This window comes from Chenopodium quinoa, unplaced genomic scaffold (assembly GCF_001683475.1).
Source record: "Chenopodium quinoa cultivar QQ74 unplaced genomic scaffold, ASM168347v1, whole genome shotgun sequence".
Taxonomy (NCBI): Eukaryota; Viridiplantae; Streptophyta; class Magnoliopsida; order Caryophyllales; family Amaranthaceae; genus Chenopodium; species Chenopodium quinoa.
In genome coordinates, this window is record NW_018743920.1 from 669791 (window position 1) to 697123 (window position 27333).

Genomic DNA, 27333 nt, shown 5'->3' on the forward strand with positions numbered 1-27333 from the left:
ATGGTGATTGCTAATTTGGAGATTTGGGGTTGAAGGATGGATTGAAATTGAGGTTAATGAGCGTTCTTTTGATAATATTATTAGTTTTATTAACTTTGAGAGAACCCTACCTTCTTGTATGATTTATCTAATTCAACATTTAACTTCAATTTCAGAATGAAAAGAAAAACAACTCGAGATATTTCAAGTTTTTTTACTAAAAAAGTGCGTACTCTAAATCCTCCTCCTCCACAAAATGATACTCCTCCTCCACAAAATGATACTCCTCCTCCACAAAATGATTTACCCTTTCAAGAAAGTGAACCAAGTTCTCCTTTATATCATGCTAGTGAACAACATTCTTCCCCATCTCACAATTTCCCTCAAAATGAAGATGGGCAATCTTTTCCCCAAGGTGGTTCGGATCCTAGTGCTCAAATTGGTGAAGGAAGGTTAAGTGCACTTGATATTATTAATCTTCCACAAGACCCCGGGAAAAGAAGAAGGATGTGTGATTTTCATCCTGATGATAGGGATTTAGTGCGGAGAACATACATTCAAAGAAAGCCATGTCAACCTAAAGATCATGCGTTTCCTCAAACACTTTTTGGGCCGAAAAAATGTCGATTTAATGTTAATTGGTTTGATACTTGGCCAACATGGCTTGAGTATAGTGTTGAGAAAGATGCTGCCTTTTGTTTCATTTGCTATCTATTTAAGGATGGTAACACAGCGGGAGTGGATGCTTTTGTTAATGGAGGTTTCAGACGTTGGAATAGAAGAGACACAATTGTAAAGCATGTTGGTGGACACAAGAGTGCTCACAATAATGATGTGATTGCTATGAACTTTTTCATGAATCAAATGAGTAGCATTGCCACCGCTTTATCAAAACAAACAGCGGAAACCATGAGTGCCTATCGTAAGAGATTAGAAGCTTCAATTGAAACCATTAAATGGTTATTGTTCCAAGGGTTGCCTTTTCTTGGTCATGATGAAAAGGAAAGTTCATTGTCTAGAGGTAACTTTCTTTCGTTATTAACTCTTCTTTCAAACCATGATCCTGAGTATTCCAAAGTTGTTTTTAAAATGGCCCCTGGTAATTGTCAACTTACTTCTCCAAGTGTCCAAAAAGATATAATCAATGCTTGTGCTAAAGAAACAACTAAAGCAATATTGGAAGAACTTGATGGTGGATTTTTTGCTATTCTTGCTGATGAATCTGTCGATGTTTCCGATAAGGAACAAATGGCACTTTGTTTGAGATTTGTTAATAAAAAGGGGGAAGTGTGTGAGCGTTTTCTTGGTATTGTGCATGTTCCTGATACTAGTTCTTTGACTCTCAAAGCTGCTATTGAGTCATTACTCATGGAACACTCTTTAACTTTCTCTCAAGTTCGAGGTCAAGGTTATGATGGGGCAAGTAATATGCAAGGTTCAATCAATGGCCTTAAAACTCTAATTTTGAATGAATGTTCTCAAGCATACTTTGTTCATTGCTTTGCTCATCAACTTCAATTGACACAAGTTGCACTTGCTAAGAAAAACTCAGATTGTGGTTGGCTTTTTGTTGATGTACTTGCACCTCTCTTGAACTTTGTGGGAGGTTCACCTAAGAGGAAAGAATTTCTTCGAGAAAAACAACGTCAAGGGGTTGTAGAAGCATTATCTTTGGGTGAAATTGAATCGGGAACTGGTTTGAATCAAGAACGTGGCTTATGTAGACCTTGTGATACTCGTTGGGGATCTCACTTTAAAACCATTTTGAATGTGCTTGATTTATATCCTTCAATAGTTTTGTCACTTGATTCCATTGCAGAAGTATCTGATACACTTGATTCGAATAAAGCACAATCTATTACACACTTGTTGATGTCATTTGATTTTGTGTTTGTGGCACACTTGATGGTTGATATATTTGGAATTACAAATGCGTTGAATGTGGCATTGCAAAAACATGATCAAGATATTGTAAATGCAATGGTCATGGTTGATGTAACCAAGACTAATTTGCAAAAATTGAGAGATGAAGGATGGGATTCACATATGGAAAAAGTTACTTCTTTTATGGCTAAATATAGCATTGAGGTTCCAAACATGGAGGGGCGATATGTGGTTCCTGGGAGAAGAATGTATAGAGGTAAAGGTCCACAAGTGACTAATCTTCATCATTTTAGAGTTGAAGTTTTTCTAAGTGTCATTGATCTTCAATTACAAGAACTTGAAAATCGATTTCCCGAGGTAAGTAAGGAATTACTTGTGTGTATGTCTTGCTTTAATCCTGCAAATCGATTTCATTCTTTTGACAAAAGAAAGTTAGTTCAACTTGCCAAATTTTATCCCGATGAATTTTCAAGCTCTGAGTTATTATTTTTTGAACATTCACTTGAAAATTTTATTGTTGATGTTCGAAATGATGAGAGATTTTGGAATTTGAAAAGTCTAAGTGAACTTTCTACGAAACTTGTTGAGACGGGAAAGTTTGAAACTCATGATCGAGTCTACTTACTTTTGAAGTTAGTGTTGATTCTTCCTGTTGCAACGGCAAGTGTAGAAAGAGTATTTTCTGGAATGACGCAAGTGAAAGATAAATTGCGTAATAGCATGGGAGATCAAATGTTGAATGATTGTTTGATTACTTATTTAGAAAGAGATTTGTTTTTGAATGTTAGCATGGATGATATTATAAATCGTTATCAAAATATGAAAACTCGTCGAGAGCAATTGTAATAAAATTAATAATTTTTTAGTTGTAATACGAATTTGCATTACTTTATGAAATGAACTTTTTTATGTAATTTTTTTTTTGTTCATTATACAAGCTTTGACTTTTTTTTGATACTTTATGCGGTCGATGGACGATGATGGGACCACCTACTAATCAAATCCTGGATCCGCCACTGAATGTACATGCATGGGTGCACTAATTTTTTTAGGGTTTCTCACAAATTATACCCCACCAAAATCTAGATGAATTGAAGATGAAATTTTTTGTTTAAATTGAAAATAAAAATAAAAGATAAAAAGATAAGATAGAGTATGAATTATGAAGAGAGGGGTGGGAGTAGATTTGTTTTTAATCTTCTTGGGGTAAGTGCGATGCCCATGTTGATTTGTAAGTTTCAACATTCCACATTTATTGTTCTCCATGCATTTCGTTACAGCTACTATACTTCTTCATCTTGTGAATTATTATTATTATTATTATTATTATTATTATTATTATTATTGTGAATTTCTACTATTATTACTCTTTCCGCTTCATTTGGCTTTTATCGTTACATTATTTCTAGTGCTCTCTCTGTTCCTTAAGGTTTGTCACGTTAGATTTTTTCAACAGATTTCAACGCATAAATTTGAACAACATTATGTATAATTATTTTATTTATATTACGTATGATTAAGACTATGCTCATATGTTCAGTTCACCTCATTTCATGAAAAATATGTTCAAACAAGATTAATAAATTTGAAAAAGTAAGCTCTTAAGAGAATTTCCAAGCTAAGCTAAAATTACACTTACAATAAGTTTTAACAAGCAAGTTCATCAACTAGATAGCTAAGACATACATCAACTTGAAAATAAATAGGTTAATAATACACACCTTTCAAATACACACCTTACAATTAATATGAGTATATAGTTAATGTTTTGAAATTACATATCAAGAAGAGTTTAACAGGATTTCAGCCGATTGAGTACGTTTTTTCATACATCAATGAACATTGTATAAAAATTGAGAGCAATGATTAAGAGAAGAGTAGTGTTTTTTAAGCTTTAGATGGTCTTTTTTAATCGTACGGCTTGACCATTTTTTCTTTTCCCTCTAATAAAGCGAAAGGTGATCTAACAAAGATAAAGAGAGAATATTTATGGTGGAATCCCTCACAGAGGATAAAATAATTTTCCACTAGTTTCTAATTTATGTAATGCAAATGGGATTGCTTTTATTATTCTTGAAAACATCGACTATATCATATATATCATATCATCATCCCACACGGGTGACGGCCGGCAGGATAATATAAAAGTTTTACTTAGGTATCCTATAATTGATTTGAGGTATTATGCTATCCTACTTCAAAATAATAATAATAATAATAATAATAATAATAAGGAAAAAGGGCTGCATCTAAGAAGCTAAAAGTAAAAATAATAGACATTAAATAAACATTTATTACACCGATTTACTCGTGAATTGTCGATAAATTCCCAACTTAATACTAAAAAAGGAAGTATATTAAATGCTTATAAGGGCTGCATATAGCATTCAATAGCGGATCTAGGATTTTCGAGATGGTGAGTCACCATCATTTATTGATCACATATGAAAGTACAAAAAAAAAAAAATTCGAGTCTAGTTCATAATTGTTTTCAATACAAAAATTATATTACAACCAAATTGATTTCAATCCAAAAATAGGACACAAAAATCCATACTACATCCAAATAGTACTTAAAAAATTTCATCTTACAAGCCAAAGTTACTAGAAATAACATCTAACAAACAAATAGTACCCATCCTTTACTTTTAATAGTAGGAAAAAAATAAAAAAAATACAATGACCTTAGAGACCGGTTGTTTAATATAACCGGTCTCTTTGACCCATTATTATAAAGAATAGCAAAAAAATGACCTTAGAGACCAATTGTTTTTAATTACAAAAATAAAGCAGCGAGAATAAAGCGGGAGTGATTGAGAGAATAGTGCATTATTACTACTAGCAGCTAAGAGACCTGTTATTTATAATGACGGGTCTCTTTGGTAGATTTTTTTTTTTTTTTAAAAAAATTCAACTTCATTTTTTTTCTTGGATTGCTGATGCATGTGCACCAGTGTGCACCAATGTAGCTCCGCCTCTGATAGCATTACCGTAATAATAATAATAATAATAATAATAATAATAATAATAATAATAATAATTGACAGATATATATTTCACAAAGGTTACTAGAGATGGGTATGGGCCGTGTCGGCACACGGGCGGCACGAGCCCGTCTTAGGCACGACACGGTTGGGCGGCACGACTTTTGGCCCGCAGGCCGGCCAACAAGCACAACCCGTAGGCACGGCACGAGGCACGACCCATGCCCGCCAGGCATGGCCCGTGCACAACGGCCATAAACGGCCATATTTCTGATTTCTCCAACAACAAAAAATGGGTATTATCGGCCATATTAACGCCTATATTAACGACTACTTTGCTTCCTAATTCCTATAAATACTTCACTTCTTCCTCCATTTTTTTTCCACAACTCATCTAATCTCTTTACCTCATATTCTCTAATTTCTACTCTCTTATAATCTCTACTTCTCAAAAAAAAAAAAATAATAATAATCTCATATAATCTTTAATTCTCTCAATTATAAAAGTTAATATAAAAAAAAAATAAGTTGGGAAATTAATTAGCGGAAAGCAATCGAAGCGTCGTTGTAAGATCTAACTCAAAGTTATTATTATATTATTATTATTATTATTATTATTATTATTATAATTATTATTATTATTATTATTATTGTTTATATTAATTTATTTTATTGTTATAATTATTGTTCTTGTCACTATTATTATTGTTATTGTTATTATTATTGTTATTGTCATCATTATTTGTATTATTATTATCTATTATTGTTATTGTTATTTGTATTATTATTATTGTTGATATTATTATTGTTATTATTACTAATCATGACATCAAATTCGAACCCTTCTTCCTCCTCTAGGAAAGCCAAGTCATAACGTACTAGTACTAGTAGGGAATCACCAAATTCAAACACTTCAATGCCCCCTCCTAACATGCCCAATCCGAACACTTCCACCCCCTTCTTCCATCCCCAAACCATGGGAGGATTTGAACAATTTAACGATATGTCTCCTTGGAATATGTCTAGTTCGGGATTTCAAGTAAACCAATTCTCACCTCATTTATACGGCTTACAACATGTTCTTATCAAACTACCCAATGTAGCCAAACAAATGCCACCGAGTCAACTGAACAATCCCCCGAAATTCCAAATACTCAAATTCCAAACACATTAGAATGGTGTACCGAAGAGGAACTTGCTAATAGCAATCGAAAGAGTAATGTTTGGGGATTTTTTCAGTTAAGTAGAGATGGATCCAAAGCCAAGTGTAAGACATGTAACAGAGTTTACTTGGCCGAAACCAGGGGAGGGATGAGACACCTTAGTAGACATGTAAAAAAAATGTGGTGGTCCATCTAGTGATTCAACTCAACCCAAAATTTCTCAATTCCACCCACAAGGTTACGCTTACAGTTATGAGAGAGATAGTGATGAACTTGGGAGAATGTTAGTACATGCCGAACAACCTTTTCTTTTTGCCGAAAATGATCCCTTCAACAATTACATTAACCGAGCACTACAACCTCAACACAAAAATATCTCTAGAAAAACTGTCCATTCGGCTGCCATGAAATCTTTTTTAGAGTACAAAATGAAGTTACATGATGAATTAAGTAATCTTACTTGTAGAGTTTCTTTGACTGCTGATGCATGAGATAGTGGTTACGGATATCACTATTTGTGTGTGACTTGTCATTGGTTGGATAGTGATTGGTTATTAAAAAAACGCATTATTCATTTTAAAATGCTTGAATACCCCCACACCGGTCTTAATATTGCCCATCATTTAATGCAACCTATTCATGCATATAATCTTAGGTCCAAAATCATGTCTATGACTTTTGATAATGCAACTTCTATGACATTTTGTGCAAATTTAGTTAAAGCACAATTGACCGACTTCATATTAGATGGAGATGCACTTCATATTAGATGCATTTGTCATGTTCTTAACTTGTGTGTGAAGGATGGAACACAAGTAATTGGTCCATTTTATCCCAAAATTAGAAATGCTATTTTGTCTATTAACAGTTCTAACATGAGATTTTAGGAATGGAAAGCTTTTTGCAGGCAACAAAGGATAAAGGCTATTAAAATATCAACGGATTGCGTAACTAGGTGGAACTCCATCTATGAAATGTTGAGTAGGGCAATCGAGTACAAGGGTCCATTGACATTATAATAAAAAATTTCCACAATTTGCTTTACTAGATGATGATTGGTCTAATTGTGAAAAATATATGCAGTTTTTACAATGTTTGTATAGTATGATACATTGTTTTTCTTCTGTTTATAATCCTTATGCTCATTCTTTTCTTAGTAATGCATGTTTACTTGCACAACTTTTCGATGAACACCGATCACAACATGATTATGATGGATATATTCCATCGAAGGAGGTAAAATGGCGTAAATATTACACTATTATTCATATGATTTATATTTTTGCTTCTATATTAGATCCTAGGCAAAAGTATGATGGCACATTTTTGTTAATTGATATTTATTTTCAATGCATGAGTATTGAAGATGATGTTGATTCTTATAAAATTAAAGTAATGTAACCGATCAATTTTTTTCCTTATATAGAGTATACGAATCTAAATATGGAACCGTGACTCGATTTGATCCTTCTCAATCATCCAAAAATGTAAGTAAAAGGGCCAAAGGTTTATTTGCACAAGCTGCTAACATGATGTCTAAGTTTTCAGGTACTGAATCATCATCTAGGAGAACACAAAGCGATGTTTCGTAGTTGCAAATGTACTTAAGTTACGACTTCATGAAAGGCATGGATGATGAAGAGAAGTACGGCCTCGACATCCTTGAATGGTGGAAATCACAAAACTCGAAGCATCCAATTTTGGCGGCAATGACACGAGATATTTATGCTATCCAAGTCTCCTCTGCTGCCTCTGAACGAGCTTTTAGTGCATCAGGGAGGGTTTTAGACGATAGAAGAACAAAACTAAAACTCGAAACACTTGAAATGTGTGTTTGTTTCAAGGATTGGTTGGATGCCGAAACTCGCTGCCAAGATCGTACTTATGTACAAAACGACGACGATGAAGGAAGGTCGGGTTCTACTAGTTCTCAATCAATGCAATTGGTCGATGAACAAGAAGAAGAAGAAGACGAAGACGAAGAAGAACAAGAAGAATAATTAAATTATTACATACTTTTAATTATAGCTAATTTTTGTATTATTGCACCCTATATAATAAAATAAGCTATAAAGTTAAGTTATTCATCAATTATTGTACGATTTTATCATTATAAATTATTGTATTATCGATTTATCGTACCGGCTTATAATAAAATTAAATAAGTTATTCATCAATTTGTGTGTTATCGCACTCGTAAATTTTTTAATTATGTGCATTATTACTTTTTGCTAAATTATAATAAATATGTATTATAATAAAAAAAATAAAATTAATTATGATAAATTAGTAATAAAATAACATAAATAATAAAGAGTAAAAAAAATATAATAATAAAAAGCACATTAACAATATAATAATACAAAAACATAAACATAAATTAATAAAATTACTTAAATATACTTATTTTATAAGTTGTTCAAAAAAAATATATATAAAAAAAAAAAAAATTAAGTGGCGGCCCGCTGCCCAGCACAGCACGACAGGCACGTGGGCCATGCCGTGGGATAGGGTGTGCCAAATTGTGGCCCGTCACGGCACGACCCGCGAACTGCCAGGCACGGCACGGTCCGACACGAGCCACCACCAGGCACGGCACGGTGCCCAACTCTAAAGGTTACCACTTCTGCAGAATCCGCCTATTCTTTAACTCCTTGACAATCAGCATTGTGGAAATCACAGCAGGGAGACCACACCTCTGCTTGGCATCGGGCGGTCCCTATTTCGGGGTTGGGTCAGACGATGAACGCCAAGACTTACCGATGTGTGCTATGCTACAGGTTGGGTTTCCATTGTACTCTATCATGATGCCATGCTTTTCTTGTTCAAGGGTTTTTACTGGGGATATTTTCGGTGATCATGCGGTGTCTTGTGCTGGTATTGTGGGCATTAAACATCGGCATATTGTTGTTCGAGATATCCTTGTTGATGTTTGCTATCAGTCAGGGATTTCAACTAGAAAGGAGGTGGACATTGGGTTGTCTGGAGGGAACGACGGGGCCCTCAGACCTGCAGATGTGTTACTTTATTCTTGAGATCGATATCGTGGTCGCGATGTTTGTGTTGACTTGACAGGGTTTTCTCCTTTGACACAGTCTGGGCTATTTGACTTTGCTCTTGGACGAGTTGTGGCTGATGCGGCCCATCGGAAGCGAGTTAAGTACGAAGCCAGTTATTGAGCAATTGGATATGGCTTCCTTCCTTTCTCTTTCTCTTCACTTGGGGAATTAGAAAGGGAGGTTGTTGCATTGCTGAAGCGGATCCAGAAGTTCTCGAAGACTCAGGACATTGGGCACGTGCTGCTGCTCATATCTTCACTATGATAGGTTTTTCTATAGCTAGAGGAGTGGGGGCCCAGATTGTATCTCGACTTTCCACTAATTTTTTTGTAGGTTATATGACTTTGTCTATAATAATAATAATAATAATAATAATAATAATAATAATAATAATAATAATAATAATAATAATAATGATAATAATAATAATTATGATAATAATAATGATAATAATAATAATGATAATAATAATGATAATAATAATAATAATAATAATAATAATAATGATAATAACAATGATAATAATAATAATAATAATAATAATAATAATAATGATTATAATAATGATAATAATAATAATGATAATAATAATAATAATAATGATTATAATTAATAATAATAATAATAATAATAATAATAATAATGATGATTTTTCGTCTCATTTGAAAACGCAATTTCTATGTTACTCCTGGAGTACCATGCACAAGGTACTCCAGGTTTTATAAAATTTATGTTATTTTGATGTTAACTTCTTATTATTTTAATTTATATATATTTTATTTTGAAATAAGTACATGTTATTTTATAATTGTATTTTTTTTTTTTTTTTTTTTTTTTTTTTATTCAACATCGATCATTTCATTGTACTCCAAGTTTATAAAATTCATGTTATTTTGATATGAAATTCTTATTATTTTAATATATATATCTTATTTTTAAATAAGTACATGTTATTTCATTCTTGCATGCTTTTTTTTTTATACATATTGAAGTAAATAAGTAAATAACATACTGTTTTAGCAAAATAACACAAGATTTAAGCAAAATAACATAAGGTTTAAGCAAAATAACTAAATTATAATTAGTATGGAGTACATGATCCAGAAGTATATAATACTAACTCTTTGAAAATCAATAATTAACTTCAAAATTCTACAACATTAGTAAAAATTAAATCATATCTTACATGAATGTAATGATAACACGGTGCATATTATATCCTCCTTATTAATTCCGGAAAGTCAAGATTTTAAATCAAATCTCGTATTTGACTGCTGAATTGCCTCTTTATAATTATCACGCACGTAAATAATGTATAATGAGTTTTTCTTTATCAAAAATTAAAAGTCCTTTAGTCGTTTAGGGACATGTACATAGTCTAGTCAACAACTCAACATCATATCATTAGATATTAAAGCATTTGTAACTTCCAGACGCCTAAAAAGCAAGCTAAGGTACATGTATTTGGAGGTTGATTTTGTTTTTTTCCTTTTTATTTCTTTAATTCTCAAGAATTTCGAAGGCCCTGCTAATCCTAGATCGATCGAGCCCTAAATTAGGGCATGCATTGAAGATCAGTTTACGAACATATTAGAAGTTAAGTTCGTTCAATATTACTAGACTTAATTTCCTAGTGTAATCAAAGAGTTCTTAACTTATTGCAACTTTTGTGAGTAACTTTTTTTTACAGACTATTAGTAGTAACTTTGAATGTCTCACAATAATTTATGCAGCGTACATGTAATTTAACAAGGAGGATTTCCCTGACACCCTCCTGTACACCATACCCGGTGTAATTAAGATGAATATATTTCGTTGACCATTGACTTGCATAATAAATTACATGAGACCATTTCATTTGAGGCTCGATCGACATAATGTAACATAAACCTGAGATACATATATGGGCAAGAGGTTTGAGATGATGGGTAAAAACAATAATACTAGTAACGGTTATGAAAGGTTAAGATTCTTATCAACTGTAAACATTGTCTGGTGTAGGAATTTTGAGCAACAGGGCAATAATATTGCATAAGAATCAAACACATAAATTATCTTGAGCCAGAAAAATGTAGTATGTATCATAAATAAAAATGAAAGTGCAGGTATTTGTGATTCCTAGTTGTCTACAAGTATATATCAAAGAAATGGGCTGAAAATATGGAAGGGGGGGATTTACTGAAATTTAGACAGAGAAGAAGCAGTTGGCAGTATTTTAGCTGTTGCTTTCAATGTATCTTTATGGATACATGACCTGTTCTAAAGGTTCATTCTTACCTTTTCTGGATAACTGTTGCACCTGCAATTTTTCCAATATATTTTGGGAATTAAAAAAAAAAAAATATGTTGAAGAAATATCTTAGGTCATGTTCTTTTGAGCTTTTCAGCAGAGTAGAGCAGGTGTCAGCAAAACAGGTTATTAATACGCAGTACTCGGTAGAGTAGGGCTCAGTAGAGCAGAGCAGAGCGGAGCAGACCACAATAGCTCAAAAGAATTGGGCCTAGTATTGTTTCCAAATTAAATATGGCATTAAGGTGCTACTGGCTACTGTACTTTAGAATTTAAGAGTAAGGAGTATACTAATACTCCGTATTACATATAAGAAATACGTTGTATTAGCATATACGAAATATAAAAAAAAAAGTAGTATTCCATATTAGTTAGGCTATGTTTACTTCACCTTATTTTTGCTGAATTGAACTGAAATTATTTTTTCTGAAGTGAAATTAGTTTGTCCAATATGTAGCCTACCACATGTGCTTTAACAAATTAAAGATGTATTTTCTACATTTGAAATTAGTTTTCAGGTTGACCTAATACTAATGATTAACTCTTTGTAATACTTAATTAGGCCCTATTCACTTCACCTTATTTTTGCTTAGCTGAAATTATTTTTGTTGAGCTTAAATGATTTTTTCTTAACTGAAACTAATTTTACTGAATTAAAATTATTTCTACTGAACTAAAATTATTTTTGCTAAACTCAAATTATTTTTAGAGATTCTTTATTATATTTCTTCTTTAAAATTACTAATTTAGACTGAACTGAAATTATTTTTACTGAACTAAAATTATTTTTACTGAATATTATTTATTAAGGTGAAGTGAATAGGGCCTGAGACTATTTTTTTTTTATTGTAGTTTCATCAATTGATTTAATACACCGATGACATATTAGGAATTGTGATTCCCTGTGGATGCATATTAACCTACGTAGCTTAGTTGGTTAAAGTTTTTAGAGGTGTTATTCAAGACTTCAGATTAAATTTCATCTACATCACTTGCTCTTGTGTTTCTCTTTACCAAAAAAAAAAAAAAGGTGATTTCCTTACCCCCAGACATCTTAGAATAGTTCGTTTTAGATTCCGGACCAAAGAGTGCAGGAATTAAGTACAAGGGGAAGATTGAGATCAAAAATTTAAAAAAATAGGTCACACGACGGGTTCAAAATTGAAGTGTTGCATTTTGATTGTATTCCATATAATTCGGAAAATGGCCTACAATATGACCATACTTTTCGATCATTAAAAGAATATTATTCCCTTCGTTCCTGAATAATTAACACACTTCATTTTTATACATACTTGAATAATTAACACATTACTAAAAATGACAATGACCCACTTATATTAATTAATTGTTTTTCTATCTTACACAATATATGCCCCATCACTTTTGGGGTTAATATAAGAAAAGTTCCTCACTCCCTTCCACTTGCACAATGGACTACCACTATTTTTTTTGAATAATATAAAATTTCACTAATTTCACTTTACAATAATTAATTCAATAAATCTACTCTACTAAAACTTTTCTTAAACTTTTTGTCAATTTTAATGTGTCACTTATATGGGAACAAAGGGAGTATGATATTATTTTAATAAATTTGAAAACTTTTCCAAAAAATTGTCATATATTTTTTGCGTGACGTGACTAATAATTTAAAATAAAGATGACGTGATCAATAATTTCAGATAAATTGAATCCCTTATATATTAAACTTGAGAAGAGTAGATAGGGTTCGTTTGGCATCGTTGTGATTTTCTGTTTTTAAAATCATATTATATATGTCATATCATGAATAAAAAATTAGTCAAACTTATTTAAATCATAATAATTTTGAAAGCTGACAACACAATAATGGAAACACTTTTTTTTGTTGTTGTTGTTGTTCCCTGTTTTTGGTTTTTTGTGTAAAAAAAAAAAATGCCAAATAATTAATTTTCAAACTTAATAACATGATTTCTGTTAAAGTACTAGGGAAGGGTTTGTGTCATATTACTTTAATTATTACACTCAAAAGCACTAAATTAAAGGCCATTATCCAATATCCATTGAGAAATGATTAACTCGTGTACGCTAAAGAAATCAACAAAGATCCTATATATTGCTAGTTTTCTAGCCAGAGAAAAAACAGGAAATCGAAAGCATGTCCAATAAAATAATATTTCTATTTATATTTTGACGAGATTCTCTCCTTAGCCCTTAATTAGATGGTGCACACTGCACAGTTTAGTGATATTTATGTCAGTATCTCAAGCATAACAATCTGTGTGAGAAAAAGACCTATATGGTTATACATGGTACTTCCATATAATCTGCATTACTTGAATTGGATATAGCATGGACATTTAGATAATCTTATGATATTATTTATTAATTATTTTTTGAAGGTTGTTGGAGGTTGATTTTAAATTTCAAATGGTTCACTTGCTTAATAGATCTTGCTAGTTGTACTATAATTAGATGTGTTTTCATGTTGCCCTCAAAAAAAAAGAAAAGATGTGTTTTCATGTTTGTATTGGTTATTTGTCGTTAAACTAAGCTAGCCTGACCAACAATATTATCCATAAGGTGTTTAGTTGTGTGTACGGTTTAATATGTTATTAGTTGTACGTGACTCATGAACACACACGTGAATTATAAACTTTTAGCCAATAATTGAACGAAAAGTCATTGATTGTCAGATTTTATTGGTGCACAATTGCACATAAATTAGTTGAAATGCAAAAAATCAATAAATTGAAAATTCAAAACAAGACGGCCTAAAATCCATTTAATTTTTCTAATAAAAATAAAACTTAATTAATTATGCCTCTTTTACCACTTAATAACTTAACATTCCATATTTCCATGGCAAGTGTGATGCACGAAATCTATGCATGTTTTTAATGCTTGATTTTTCTCCATAAATCATCTTTAGTAACGTGCAAGTAACAATAGTACAAATCTTTATTATATTTAAAGATAACACAAAAAGTCATTAACGTAGTTGGGTGGGTTCAATTCATTTAACCAAGTTTTGCATGGTTTTCAAAACTAGGGGCGTCGGGGCAAAACCAAATGAGTCGTTATCGGATCAATTATACTCTTGTTTCTTGGATCCGCCACTGATTAATCATTACGTAATTCTCAAATAAGCCCATAGAGAGGGAGTGATGAAGTTACATTGTTTATGATAAGGTGAAGAAGTACTAGTACGGAACGTGTGGTGTTGCATGCAACCATTAACTAAATTGGGCCATGCATGAAAATGCATATATAAATACTTTGACAATGATTTAATTTACTTATTTATGATTTTATGAGTTATATATACAAGTAATATGATTTGATGGACTACAATTTTAAACTGGGACTTCACCACGTGCGAGGTGCAGTATTAGATTTGTACCCAAGCAGGCATACATCTATCTCTCTAATTTAGCTATTTTCAACGGTTTCTCTAACCTCCCATAACCATACCCCATGCTTCCTCACTTCCCTTGATTGCACTAGTTTGCTTGGTTGGCAGGAGGAAAGGGGCTAATCATATCATTTGTGATCAGAATTTGAACTCAACTCATGTATATGTCATATCACTTCATGCTTGATCCTTCTAGGAAAGATCTACTTCCTACTTTAATAAGGCACGATTATATATGTTCATCTTATTTTCAGTTATTTCATAAAAAAAAAAAAGGGTTTAGATATACTCGTATTTAAATAAGGGTTAATAAGTTCGTATATATAGGACAACTTTAGAAAAGATACATTCATCGAAGGACACCCAAGTTCAATGTACAACTTAAATAAATTCAAGTCAAGTTAATTAAGTAAAAATTGAGTGAATGCGCACACTTGGATGGAGTAGTTTTGTGTGCACATATGAGAAGGAAACAATTATGGAAGAATCAGATTGAAAATCTACTATTAATTTTGGATGGAAGAGTGAGTTGAAAATGATGCATAGAAACGCAAAACAACTTATATACAGTTGGTTGATAATTAATTGCTTCATTCATTCGTTATATGGGATGTATTTAGAGGAAGAAATAAGAATATGAACATTAAGTTTTTTCAAAAAAAGGATATGAACATTAAGTATTTCTTAAATCATAAAAATTAGTTGGCAGTTGCCTACTTACATAAATAGAGAATATATCATAATTCATAATCTCATTTATTTTTAAATATTTTGCGTTTATAACATTGAAAGGTCATTATTAAGTTAAAGATATTGAGTTTTGGATGTGTTGTAGGTTCGATCAAGAAAATAGTGTTTTTTGTTTTAGAAAAAATTGTTTTATAAACAAGACAACAATTATTTTGGCTCGAAAAGAATAGGAAAATGGCAAGTTAAATGTCACGCGGGTAAAGAAGGAGAAATGAATAACATATGTTGTACATTAATTATATCTAGTGATTGTTACCGTAAGTTAGATTGCTAAAGGGTAATATTCATGCAAATTGATGATGAGTCTATCTCCTATCGAGCTAGCTAGATCTCTTGAGCTAATTGCTATAGATATATCGATCAATTGATCGGCATGATATTGTCAAAAGATTTCCAAAAATATTTCGATGGTATAGAACCAAATATATATACTAGAACAATTTTAGATGTATGTGTTTGAGTTTATGAGTTAACTAACTAGAATTGAGCATGTAACTGAATAATTACCAAAACTACACAAGTATTTTTTTTTTTAACAGGATTAAAAAAATAAATTTAATTTTCTGACCTCCAAAGGCTCCAATGTACTACAAACAATTTCCACCAAATGTTTAGATTAGAATATTAATAACTCATAAAGTGGAACACCAAAATATCATATTTTGTTGGCATATAGCATGGTTCAACAATTAAAAATTAATCAATGATAAGTTATGAAACATTTATTTCTGTACACGAGGGGAGTATTAATTTTCATTAAACTCCATTTTTAAAGGGTATATGAGATTGTTGCACTAAAAATACGGAACATGTTTATGCTAGAAGGATATAATAACCAGCACTGGATCATTAAGATGGAATTAAATTGTCATCATGTCATAATTTTGCAAACCTATACAACTTATCTCATTCTCTTTATAAGTTTTGATATGTTGTTCGCATTTTTTATCTTTTCTAAACCGAACTTTTTAATCTATTTGAGAAGGCCTTATTGCTTATTCTCGTAAAAATTACTATTTCGTATATCATATCAATATGCCAACATATATAGATCTGATCAAGCTAAAACTTTTAAATTTGTTTATTTTTTATTTCTATACTTAATAAACATTACATATTTGAAGGTTACACATTGAGAAAAATTTTAACAAGATTTTACCACTTGATAATTATCTCTTTTTTTTTTTGCACATTAGTGTGATATATGATCAAAGTTAGTCAAATCAGTATTTTTTTTTGGTGCAGCGAGCGAGAGCCGCAATGACAAATGATGTAGATATGATTTCATAAGTCTTGAATATTACCCCTCAAGACTTTAACTAACTAAGCTAGTTAATCATCGACCAAACTACTCCATGTTACATTAGTCTCGATTGGACTACATTAGAAAGATTCAAATGGACTACATTAGAAAGATTCAAACCATACCTTACTATATTTTGACCCAAATTAAAACTTTTACATACCATGCTCCTTTTCTCTAGCTCCTTTATACTTCCCACATCCTTTTAGTCCTCCTATAGATCTATAGTTGCCTCAATTGTGATTGGTATCGAAAAGTGTTATAGGAGCTCTATTAAGAAAAAAATAATATTATCTCCGTCCCTTTTTTAGTGGCCTGTATTCCATTTTTGGTTAATCAAAATTAGTGGCCTACTTCTATTTAAAGAGTTACTTTTTAACAAAATTACACTTTTTTTTAATGATTTGTCATCATTTTTCTTTTATTTTTATGTACTTTTGACATCATTTCCTAAGACTTTCTCTCTCCCTCTCTTTAATAATTACCAACTACATAAGCCTAAATATGAGAGTTTTTTTTTTTTTTTTTTTGATTGATTGATTTAAGGTATAGAGAGTAAGGCCTAGTAACTCTTTATTGATTTTACGAGTTAATTTATTTTTTTTCATATACACAATAACACAATAGTACAATACACATTCCATTTTCTATAGCTCAAAATTTCCCAACTTGTTCAAAGTTGCAACGCCTGATCTTTACAACCACCTCGAATTTTTTGAGCTTCTCTAAATCAAATTTCCAGATTTTACTTCAATTATCTGCCATTTCTAGTTAAAATTACCAATTTCTAGTTCTCATTATCGGTTTTCTGGGTTCAGCACCAAAACGTTGTTGAAATTCAACTCAAATTAAGGCTAAGTTTTTCGTCATTGTGCTATGGATTAGGCTAATCATACTTCTGCCGGTTAGTATTTCAAATCTATTTCCTTTTAATTTCATTTTATTGGATTTTATTATGCTGATTGATGTATATATTTGATTGATATACGTTGATGCTTTTTGGATGGTAGTAGTTAAGTTGTTTGTTATTCCCTCGGTTTGGAAATAATATAATATTACTCGATGTATATATAAACTATATAAAGATGTTTGGAATAAGTTGTCGCATTATACTATACCCTTTTAAAATGAATGAGAGAGAGGGTGAAGTACAAGTACATTAATTACTAAAGTGAGTTTGTGGATCATGCTGTGTCGAGCCGTGCCATTTTCCTTAACATCGGGTCATGACTGACTCGCGTCCATGTGTTAGGGTCTTTGTAGTCTTGTTGGAAGTAGCACAAGACAGTAGTGTCACTATTTTCTATCAATAAGGGGGATTTACTCGTGCTTCTAGCAGATGTAAATAGTTTTTGATCCAAGCATTGGTAATTTGAGAATTGAATTGGTTTTGTTGCTTAAAGCCTTAGGAGATTATAAATAAGGCATAGATTCAAGTTTTTTCGAAATTTGTAGCAATCAAATACACCCACTTGCAGACTAAATCTATGGAAGTCAAAGGTTGTTAGACATAGATTCAAGTTTTCTTGAAATCAGTAACAATCGAATCCATCCACTTGCGGATTTAATGTATGGAAGCTGGTTGATGATTTGAAGTTCTATCTAATGTCTTGGAGTTGAGTGTTAAGGTAGATTTACTATTTATGTGAAAACACAAGGATAGCCAATGAGCCAAAGTATGCTTGAAGCTGTATGGCTATATACTTAGAGTTGGGCCTAATCGATATTTTTGGTCCCTTGCCAATTCTTTGTCATGGGTCATGACTGCCTTTACTTCCCAAGATTCCTATATAAGATTTCCCCACATCCCAAAAAGGCCCATACTTATCTTTCCAATACTTCCATGCCAAAATTTCAGATTCTCATTCAATAGCTTAAGAGTGCAGGACATTTATGATATATATATATCTAAATTTAGTATGATAATTCAAGAAATGGCTCTTGAGTATGATCACTAGCCAAAAGTGTTTCCTACGAAGGTTTTGAAGCATAACTAAAGTCAAGAATCAAAGACCATAGTTAGCCATTGACCTGTTCTAAAAGTTTTGAGAATACTTGGGACAGAATGGCCAGAAAATGTTATTTGCTTAACAGCAGCACCATAGTTAGCCATTGACCTATTCTATGAGTCTTGAGGACACATGGGACCAGAAGCGATCAAAACTGATCTTGCTTCCCATTGGCCTTCATTCATGGCATGATTTGTCAATAGATTAATGTGTTCTTGATTAAGAATGTTTGAGAAGTTGCTTACTTGAGGTTTTCTGCTGTAGCTCTTGAGAATTCATTAAAGCATTGGCTTGGAATGTCTTGTAGAAGGTGATGAGTTTTAAGAGATACAGGACACACCCATGGGTGATGTAGACAAGGTACAGAAAAGGGAGAAGGAAAGGAGGAAGACGTAACCAACTAAGAATAATAACAGCCTAAGTAGTACCAAGAATTCACTCTTATCATCCTATGTGTAAAGGATTATCTTTTCATATCTTTTTCCCTTCCTTACGGGATTAAGGCGTTCAAGCAGAAGGAAAAAGATCTTTTTTACTTAATTTTATCTGTGTGCTAGAGCCTTAGAGGAGGCATGTGTGATCTTCAATTATGGATGTTTTGTAAAAGATTAAATTAAATTGAAGGCTTTGATGAACCAATTATAACTTTATAAGGTGTGGTCGTGTGGGCTTGTGCTGATAGGAAAGAAAGATGATATTTTTCCTAGAGTTGGACTTGGGAGCTAATGTGGATCAGAGGCTAATGGTTGACACAAAGAAGATAGTACTTTCAGGTTTTGTTTTGGTTCAAGAGGGCTTGTGTTTAGAGTCAATTTGCTATCTTGAGGTTTTGTTTTTTTATTCCTGATGTCATCTGGGAGGTTTTGTACTGTGATGGTTTATTTTTCAACGTTTTAGTTTAAAAAAAGAATTAGGGTAATGAAGAGATATGACATTGTCGAAGGATTTAATCATTAATGTTCAATATTACTAAGGTTTCAAACAAAGAAATATTGCGTATGATATCCTCATTTACTCATTTAGGAGAGATTGTCTCCTGTTGGAGACTTGGAGTATCAGTTTAAGGCTATAAGCATTAGGATGACTGAAAGAAAATATTGTATGGGAATATTGTCAAATGAAACCCACTTGTACAATTGCTTTGAGGTTATTATTTGACCAGTGCTATCAAACATTTAAACTATACCTGAAAAAATGGCCTTAACTATGGGAGCAAAGTTCTTCAGCTTTTTGAGCTAACTGATCTATCAACATGTGGAGAATACTCAGGATCAACCTATCTGGCCAAATCAACACCCATCTAAACAGAGGAGTTGCTTACTAATCAGACCAAGTCAAATACGGGGCAATTTGGGCTTGGCCTGTTATGGTCCATTCGGTGCTCGCCTAAGCTCTGCTTCCAACCCCCCAAATCCTCAATTAAAAAATTGGCAGATATATATTTCACGAAGGTCACTGCATTTGTAGAATCCACTTTCTCCTTATCTCCACGCCAGGTTGCCTTATGGAAATCCCAAAAGAGGGATCACACTTCTACCTGGTTGCGAGCGGTACCAATATCAGGTTTGGGTCAGACTATGAATGGTAAAACTTACCGTTGTGTTCTTTGCTACCGGTTGGGTGTTCCCTTGTTCTCTGTTTCGGCACTGTTTCGGCACCGTGTTCTGCTTGTTCAAGGGTTTTTGATGGGGATATTTATGGGGATCATGCGGTGTCCTGTGCTAGGTGGTAGGTATTAAACATTGGTACGTTGTTCGTGATACCCTTGTTGATATTTGTTTTTGCTCTGGGATTTCTGCAAGAAAGGAGGTTAACATTGGGTTGACTGGAGGGAACGACGGGGCTCTTCGACCAACAGATGTGTTGCTTTATTCCTGGGACAGAGGCCTTAATGTATGTGTTGGGGTCTTCCCCTTTGACGCAATCTGGGCTGTCTAACTTCGTTCCTGGACGTGCTGTGTCGGTTGCGGCTCAGCGGAAGCGAGACAAGTATGAGGCGCGTTGCAGGGCTATTGACTATGGTTTTCTTCCTTTCTCCTTTTCTTCTTTGGGGGAATTAGAGAGGGATGCTGTTGCGTTGCTGAAGCGGGTTGAGGCGTTCGCAAGGACTCAAGTTATAGGTGCTCGTGCTTGTGCTGCTGCTCACATTTTCAGCAGGATTGGGTTCGCTATAGCTAGAGGAGTGGGGGCCCAGATTGTGTCTCGGCTCCCCACTAATTTCTTGTAAATTGTTTGATTTTGTAAGTTTTTGATAATAATAATAATAATAATAATAATAATAATAATAATGCGATAATAATAATACTAATAATAATATTAATAATAATAATAATGATAATAATAATAATATTAATAATAATAATAATAATAATAGTAATAATAATAGTAATAATAATTCTGAAATCTGATTTGCTCTGCCTGCTTTGCTCTGCATTGCTGAAATCTGTTCTGCAGGCCCATACTTATCTCTTTAATACTTCCGTACCATACTTTCATATTTTCATTCAATAGTTCAAGGGTGCAGGACTTTTATAATAAATATCTTGATATCGAATTCAAGATCTAGATCTTAGGTATGATCATTAGCCAAAAATGTACCCTACCAAAGTTTTGAAGTGTAACTGAAATTGAGAATCAACTTAGTTAGCCATTGACCTATTCTATGAGTCCTGAGGAACTTGGGACAGCATGGCTAGAAATGTGAGTTGTGAGTATGTGACCAGCTTAACTGAAATTGAGAATCAACACATGGGACTGCACGGCCAGGAAAGTGATCAGAACTGGTTTTGCTGTCCATTGGCCTTCATTTAGGACATGATTCGTTAATAGATTAAGATGTCCTTGACTCCTTGATTAGGAATGTCTCATGAGAAGTTTGCTAGCACGAGGTTTTCTGGTGTGGCTTGTAATAGACAGATAGACTAGATAATTAAATTTTTTGTACATTGATTGAATAAGAACAAGTAATAAAGATGGAAGCTTGAATCTTGATTGACAACGGCGCAAAGGTGTTACAAATGATAGGTTTAATAGCTTTAGGCTATTACTCTAAAAATAGCTTAAGGCTATAACTCTCCTATAATACTACTCTCTTTAGGCCATGTTAACTACTTAACTTCACCTTATTATTGCCGAACTGAAATTATTTTTACTGAATTAAAATTATTTTCGCTGTACTTGAGTTATTTTACTAAAATGAAATTGTTTTTGCTGATTCTCTATTATATTTCTTGTTTTAAATTGTTTATTTTTATAAAACCGAAATTATTTCTTTTTTTAAGGATCTCAGTTATGACACATATGACTAACAGTTCAGAAAAGTTACCCAACCATATATTTCTTTTCTTTAGCTCACCAGAGTGCAGTATAGGAACAAATGGGTCTGCTAAAAGCTCTAAATTATTTGTTTTGGTGCTGAAGTAGTCTATGAATGAACTTTCTATTTCAAAGCACATGGTCCTTCATGGAAGCTCTTGAAAAGGTTTTGGTAGTCTCGAGCTTCAAAGGTTTTCACTAAGGCAGTGAGGTTTTGGGGTATCTAACAGTGGAAGGTCTGTTTGTATTGGTAAAGATATAAATTAATGGCAACTGGGAAATTACTGAGATAAACAGCCTTGATGCTTAATTCCGAAGCGATTGAGGGAAGCCAGTAGTGTACAAAAGGAAAGAGGAAAATATGGGGCTGTAGTTGAGGTAAGAGGGTTCTGATTTGGGGTTGCATTTATTCAAGTGCTACTTTGAGGAGTTAAACAGCTCGTGGTGTTATGTCAGAGTGTCAGACAGTTAGGGAGGAGTCTTTCGATTGAAGAGATAGTGAGAGAGATGAATTGGTAGATTAAAGGAGGATGTGATATGATCGATATTTCCTGGATTTCATGTAATATTGGGAGGATAGCTTGTTAGAGAGCTGGATGAATGGTTTATATGACCATATGCAACCATATCATAGCAATATGAAGATTGCTTTGCTCTTTGTGGTTTTCATCATTCTCTGTGTTGGGTTATGGTCACGCTTAACCAAACCAGGTGGAGAAGTGATCTGTATACTAGTCAAGTGATGTTCTTGTTATAGATTGGAAATCAATTAAGGCAAAAGAAGTGAATTTGGGAAAGTTTGTTAGATGGTTGTAATGTTTGATGCAATGGAATCACCAATCCTAGCTTTGGAGTGGCTGGACATTATCCAAGGCTAAGTAAGATGAAAACTCTCATCAATTTACATCATGTTTTCCCTTCTCCTAAACTCCTATATATTGACTCACTTTCCTCAGCTTGTTGTCAAATTTCCTCTAACTAAATTCTAAGAACTAATGCATTGCCTAGACTACCCTTCCCCTTTGGCTAGAATCAACCCGTATACAAGTCAAGTGAGGTTCCATCCTTATACCATATGGTGATAGGTTTTTCCCACTAACCTTTTACATATTCTGGTCATATTCAAACCAATCTTCGATGTGAGACAATATTTCTTCAAGCACATATGACACATGGTAAATCCCTAACATGTGTTAGATTCTTCACCCCCACCCCCCCCCCCCCTCCCCCTTCCCCTTCACTTTGCCCCCTATATATAACTTTAAAAAATCCATGCACGTTTGGTAGTGCAACTAAGGGAAATAAGATATTAATTAAGACAACAAGAGAAATTATAACAGGGGGTGGGGGGTTGTTACCCTATTTGGAGGTAATAGTTGCCCTACCACATAGGGTAATATCTAGGTATTGCCCCACTAAGTCGTTAACCCCAACCCCCAATCCAACTAGCCTAAAGTGTGCTAGAAAACTACTTTTAAAAATTTGTGTATAAAGGTATGTTCTTTTACTTTATTTAATAAACCTTTTTTTTATCAGTCAGCCACATCAAGTTCGACCAAATTCAATCTCATGGATAAAAGTCAAGTAATATTGTTTAGGATGTTTAATATGTTATTTAAAATTTGGGATTTATGTAAAACTTTAGATTAGATACCCGATTCTTGATACATGTATCAAATTAGCAATCGGTAGTGCCTCTTAGCAAAAAGACTTGGGATGGTTGCTGCTGGAAAGAAGTGAGGATACATGTCAAACTTCCTAGTTAAACTGAATTAATGAAACTTTAAACTTATTTCGTGACAATGTGGTTCCTATTTCTTATTGACAATTAGGTTTTGGTGTAGGATGAAGGTCTTAATGGTAAGCCAGGAAGTCATGAGACACATGACTCATGAAGGGCTTAAATTTGTCTAATATTAAAATCTTGTAGAATCGAATTAAATATATGGTTTTTCAGGATGGCATCAACTGTATTGGATTTTTGTAAGGACTTTATGAGATTCTGGAAAAGTTAGGTTTATAGTCTTTAGACCCACCTCATGCAAATGAAATAGTTTATTGTTACATTAATTATATATATATGCATGCCTTAAAAAATGTGTGTGGGTTTCCTATGCTGTGAACCAAGTGAACCAGTATAACTTATCAGGTTATCTGGATCGGTGAGAGGAGTAGGATCGAATCGGCAAAATCGGATCGTAGAATCGTAAGATTTTACAAAATTGATAAAAATAGTAATAAAAGGGTTGTTACATAATTAGATAACATTTTTTAAGCCATAAAAATGGTAAAATTTATAGTTTTAGTAGTTGGATAGTAATTTTCTTAGCTTAGAGAAAAGTTTGATTACATTAGGCTCATTTTAATAAGTACAAAGTAAGATCGTACGATCTTAACCGATCCTACTCGATTCTGACCGATCCTGCACGATTCTTTCCGATCCTGCACGATTCTTTCCGATCCTGATCAATCCTGTACAAACTAATAATAGTTTAAATGAAAAACAGGATCGTCCGATCCCGTCCGATCCCATCCGATCTTGTACGATCCTGACCGATCCTACAACGATCCTGCTTACTCTGCGATTCTGCATCCGATCCGAATCGTTTGGCTAAAATGGGATCGTAGGATCGCACGATCCTACGATCCGGATCGCGATTTTGACAACGATTAGTATAACCATATTTGATTTTGCCACATAGCATTATCTGTCATCTAAATATCACAAAACAAGAATGAGCACCTGTATAATGCTCATTCTGCAGTAAAAAGTACTTTCTCTGTTCTAATAATATTGTAACAATGGACTTTTTGCATTATTAATCACTCTTGTTTGACCATATAAAATGATTTATACGTTAAACAAAATATAGTAATGTGGGATCTTGTTAGATTCGTCTCATAAAATACTTTCACAATATCAACTTTTTATAATTTTTACTCTTATGCAATTATAGATATTTTACACATAAAATGTGCTTTGAGATGCGTAATTTCATCTTTGTTGCAATATTATTGGAACGGAGGAAGTATAAGTCTGTAAAATTGTAATTATATTTTGTTTTACATTTGCACTTTTGTCCTTATTTTTTTTTTTTTTTTTTTTTTTTTTTTTTTTTGCGTAAAGTATCGTGTATACATTTCCAAAAATTAATTTGCAAAGCACGTGTTTATGTAACTACTGCTTTATTAGTTGTAAAATTTATTTTAATAAGTGTCAACTTTTATACTATGTATATATATAAAATTGACGATATTTTCTACTTCTATAGAAATTGTTGTTGTGTGATCATGATTTACTTTCCTGGATCTATACTACTACCTTTGGATTTTTTAAAAGTGAATTGCTATTTGCCACAATGAAATTACTCAAGGTAGGGTATTAAATGACCTTCATGCCCCTTTTAAGTTTGAAAATGACATAATAATCCAACCACTACTAACTTTGTCCCACCACCTTAATATCATTGTCAACTTGACCTTACTCAAGCCATGGCTCCACCTTGACCATCAGCTCCACCACCCATATCACCACTAACCTTGACCATCCACCACCACGACTCCACCTTGACAACCAGCTTGATCGATTTCACGACGGTTGACCACCAACATTGTACTTTCCGACTACTAAAATGAGTCGACGACGGTCCGCGTTCATATCGGAGGCACTTGGTGGGGACGACGAACCTTCGACGCCTCGAGTCAGGCATGCCGAACCTTTTTTTTTCAATTTTCGATGTATCCGGTCGCATATAATACGCAACAATACCATGGCGTGACCGCATGTAATATGCAACTGCACCATGGTATAGTTGCGTATTACATGCGACTGTACCAATGTACACAGGCGACTATACCATGGTATAGTTGCATGTAATATGCGATTATACCAAGGTACAATTGCATATTACAGGCGACTATACCATGGTATAGTTGCATATTACATGCGGTCGTGTACCGTTTAAATTTTTTAAAAATACTACTTAAAAATAAAAAAAAAATACATTTAATTTATTAGTAAATTTTTGATGATTTTTTTAATTTTATTTGTTGTTTTCTAATGAATTTAATTTTAAGTATAATTTTTGTTATATCATGTACTTAATATTTTAAATGTAAAAAATAAAAAATAAAAAAATAAATAAAATAAAAATGTTAACTTTGTATTTTTTTATTTTTTTTTAATAGGATCCGATTGAAGATTTTGATGGCGATGGGGTAAATTATTACCCACACCTTCAGACCGACCAATTATTTCCAACGTACCAAGAATTGTCACGATAGGTGAAAGACATTGCAATAACACTCAAGTTTCAAATTGTGCATACATACAACCATAACGGATGGTTATATTTGCGATGCAATCGTGGTACTAGAGATAGAGGGAAAAATAGAGATCTGAGTGTTGCGCAATGCCAGAACACAAAAACTCAATATTGCAGTTGCAAGTTTTTGTTTATGATGAGGAAGGGTGGCAGATTGACTTGAGACCCGATGCATATGGTAAACACAATCACGAGCTAATTGTCTATGAAGAAGGCAATCGACAAATGAGTAAGCTTAGTCCGGGTGCAAAGCAACTTGTTCGTGACCTGACTGATGCAAAAGTGAAGCTACAAATATCTTAGCGGCTGTGCAGAAGCAGTTTCCTGATGACCATCCCAATCGTAGACACATTTACAACTTTAGGGATCGGTTAAGACTTGAAGAAGCTAATGGTAGAGCTGTTTTTACATATTTCCTTGAACTTGGTATCGAGTCGCAGTATACACATTGGAGCTTGGTTGACCCGGATACGAATGTTTTGACCCATGTATTCATGTCACATCCTACGTCGCTAGCGTTCTTACACACGTATCCATGGGTCATTAGCTTTGATTCAAGTTACAAGACAAACAGATACAAAATGCCTTTTTTGGAACTCGTTGGTGTTACAAAATGCTTATGTACTGTGTAGAAGTTGCTTAACAATTTAGCCATTAAAAAAAATAAATAAATAAAAAATAAAAAAACCCTAAAGACTAGCACATAAAATTATCTAAAAGTAATATAACATAGTCAAGTCCATCAATTACATAACATAATCTAAAACATAAAATAGTAGCAAATCATCAAGTACAAAGCATAAAGTGCATCAATGAAACATAATCATCCAGCATACTCATCCCATTCTTTCAGCTCTTCAACAACACGTGGATGA

General features: G+C 33.1%; 1 protein-coding gene across 1 annotated transcript; it reads left to right on the plus strand.

Annotated features, from left to right (window-relative positions):
• LOC110687666 (zinc finger MYM-type protein 1-like) lies at nt 1–26761 on the plus strand. Its single transcript, XM_021864293.1, has 6 exons — nt 1–28; nt 206–2575; nt 7168–7246; nt 7437–7558; nt 7637–7791; nt 26576–26761. Exons 1-6 carry the CDS (start codon nt 1–3, stop codon nt 26759–26761), a joined length of 2940 nt encoding a protein of 979 aa, XP_021719985.1.
• Nucleotides 26762–27333: the final 572 nt, after the last annotated feature.

Coding starts and splice junctions, on each gene's coding strand:
- LOC110687666 (XM_021864293.1), top strand. CDS start 1: ATGGTGATTGCTAATTTGGAGATTTGGG. Junction 2,576..7,167: donor GCAAGTGAAAGATAAATTGC/GTAATAGCATGG, acceptor TTCTTTTCTTAG/TAATGCATGTTTACTTGCAC. Junction 7,792..26,575: donor CTTTTAGTGCATCAGGGAGG/GTTTTAGACGAT, acceptor TCAATATTGCAG/TTGCAAGTTTTTGTTTATGA.